General features: G+C 34.5%; 1 protein-coding gene across 1 annotated transcript; it reads right to left on the bottom strand.

The window, feature by feature from the left end:
- Positions 1-1079: 1079 nt before the first annotated feature.
- Positions 1080-2483, bottom strand: LOC145001829 (putative RING-H2 finger protein ATL21A). Its single transcript, XM_078961172.1, has 3 exons — positions 2166-2483; positions 1665-2091; positions 1080-1543 (listed from the first exon to the last, which is right to left on the bottom strand). Exons 1-3 carry the CDS (start codon positions 2424-2426, stop codon positions 1080-1082), a joined length of 1152 nt encoding a protein of 383 aa, XP_078817298.1. The 5' UTR covers positions 2427-2483.
- Positions 2484-2716: the final 233 nt, after the last annotated feature.

Here is a 2716-nt window from a genome sequence, read left to right on the forward strand (position 1 = left end):
AATTGAGATTTTAAATTTCAAACTTTTCAAATAAAGATTTTATCTTGACTTTTAAAAAATATAGATTTTAAAAAAACTGTACAGATTCATGTTAGAATATCCAAAACATTATTTCTATGTGCAATATCATTACACAATTCAGATATGAATATTAACAAAACCAATTAACAATACAGATTCATAGTAGAATATATAAATTAATTTTAGAATATTTATAGAAAAACTTTGAATAAAAAATATGCATTATCAATTCATTACTATTTATTCACAAAATGATTAAGTTGTGTTTATAAATCTAATGATCAATCTTCTATGAATATACAGAAAAAAGTGTAATATCATTCTTCCATGAATATACGAAGAATGGAAATTATCATTCTGTTGTGATTATACAAAAGGTGATGTTGGTATTGCTCTTCTCTTAACACAAACAATAACACTAGAGTTATGGCGATGGTCGTGCATTATCGCAATGACAAGGTCTGATGGTGGATCATTCCTAGTTTCCGCACTAAAAGTTATATAATTTAGGTCATCAATTCTTGGTAAGTCTAGTTCTTAATCTTTAAGTTGGCACTAACATGTTTTCTTCAATGTTGTCCAAATAATCATACTTGAAGTTTCAACAACAATGAAAAGATCATGGAGTAAAGCATGCCAACGATTGTGCAATGAATGACGTGTATGTAAAGATTACGAAAAAAAAAAATGATATGACTATACGTTTGAATCGTTTTGTGTATAGAAAGAATAAGCTTGCTATCAAATCAATTGATTGAATTTAAAATCCAATGAATGACGTCTTTATGTAATTGTTATTTTTCTTTAACGTCTTGCTAACTTTTTAATATAAAACTTTCAATTGGTTAAAAAATTTGTACATAAATAAAAATTTAATGGTCATATGATTAAAAGAAACTTAAATAACTAAATCTATACATGGGATAAATTTTCCACCTTATTAATCATTAACCATTTTATTTATATGGTATTATAGCTTTGTTATATACCTTATGGTTTACATATGCAAACATACAAGTGAAGGATAGTAACAATATCCAAGACCTTCGATTCGTTTTCTACGATAAATCTACAGAATTCGATGATGATGATGCCTTGGAACAAGGAGTAACCAACGCGGAACTTTGTTGCGTTTTCCTGCAAACGGGACAAGTCGCATTTAACCTGAGCCACTCGTCTATGCATTCTACATGGAAATAGTGATTACACTCCGGGATTGTTCTCAACGACTCTTTAGATTTGTAATCAGAAAGACAAATAGCACAAGTAGCATCATCCTTAGACAATCTACAACTCTCTCCAAACATAGTTTTTGGATAAGACTCGATCGTGGGCCCATCTAAACCCCTTTTGGAGGCGGGTTGTCGGATGATTGCAATTGTTGAAAGGCCAATGCCTTGATCATTAGAGTCGTTATGGTCTTGTACTCTGGAAGACGCGTACCATTTAAACACGATGATGCATATTAATGTAGAAACACATACGCCTACGCTCAATCCGTACATAGCAATCCTAGAAATACCTATATACAAAAAATTATAATTCAATAAGCGTGAATTGATTTCAAAGCATCATATTTTGACTTTTAAGTGACCTATTTCAACTGTAGCTTAACAGGTAGTACCTCGTGCATAAAAATATACCTTTTCCGCGGGAAACACAAATCGTCTCTCCATCACTATTATCATTATTATCACTCTTCAATCGACAAGCTTTACCTTCACTCTCACACGATCTGCAAAACGGAGTGAACCATATCATCTCCAATTGACTTCCAAAGTCGCTGTTAAACCCAACAGGCACATCGATCGTCTTCATAAGCTTACAACTCGAAGGCATGTGCACACGAATCCAAGGATCGGTCTCCACAGCAATTACCGAGCTATTTCCGTTGCTCAGGCAAGGGAATGGAACGTTGGCGTCGGAGAAGTTGAAGCTTTGGTCGTTCTGTACGGAGCAGTTGTAAAAGGTGTAGCTCTGCATCCATAAGTGACTTCTGAATGGCGTATTGGTCATATTGACACTGACAATTCGGTTTGGGAGGCAGAATTCTGGATCTATGTAGATCACCTGCGAATCGTTGATCATTAAACACATGATTTAATCATTTAAAGTGCTATTTGGCTATGGTTTTGGAAAGAAACCTGTTCGAGGTAGGAAATTTTGTTGACGATGTAAGTGAGGGATAACGGGAGTAGGATGCTTGTTTTGTTTTGTTCGTCACAGAAGATGTCAAAGCCGGAGAAACCGCATTCGTTCGATTGCCGGCCCAGGAGACGAAACGGGAACCGTATTTCTGGTTCGTTGGGGCCGCAGGATACCGGCGAACAGTTGTCCTTGGCATCGGCGATTGGTTTGAGTAAGAAGAGGGAGAAGATTAGTAGGAGAATATGTTTCTTCTCCATGTAGTTGCTACTTCACCGGCGTGTGTAACGGAGTTAAGGGAAGAACGTAGTTTTATGGTGGTGATTGGTGAGATAATATCTCAAAATATAATCCATGTAAGTATCTATGTTTACCTTGGAAGAATGAAGACAAACTTATGATCTAAATTGATTATTGGGATAATCACCATAATCACAATGTTAACATTTATGCTTCAAACAAAAAATCAAATTGATAATCATGTCGTATGTAGTTAATGACGATGTTTATTATAATTCAAATCTGTTTTTCACAAAAAAAAAAAAAAATG

This window comes from Lactuca saligna, chromosome 6, assembly GCF_052625555.1.
Source record: "Lactuca saligna cultivar CGN05327 chromosome 6, ASM5262555v1, whole genome shotgun sequence".
Lineage (NCBI taxonomy): Eukaryota > Viridiplantae > Streptophyta > Magnoliopsida > Asterales > Asteraceae > Lactuca > Lactuca saligna.

Bases quoted from the DNA above. Each gene is read 5' to 3' on its own strand.
- LOC145001829 (XM_078961172.1), bottom strand. From the start codon at position 2,426: ATGGAGAAGAAACATATTCTCCTACTAATCTTCTCCCTCTTCTTACTC. The intron at 2,092-2,165 runs GTTTCTTTCCAA...AACGATTCGCAG, and splicing joins AAATTTCCTACCTCGAACAG to GTGATCTACATAGATCCAGA. The intron at 1,544-1,664 runs GTATATTTTTAT...TTTTGTATATAG, and splicing joins TTGTGTTTCCCGCGGAAAAG to GTATTTCTAGGATTGCTATG.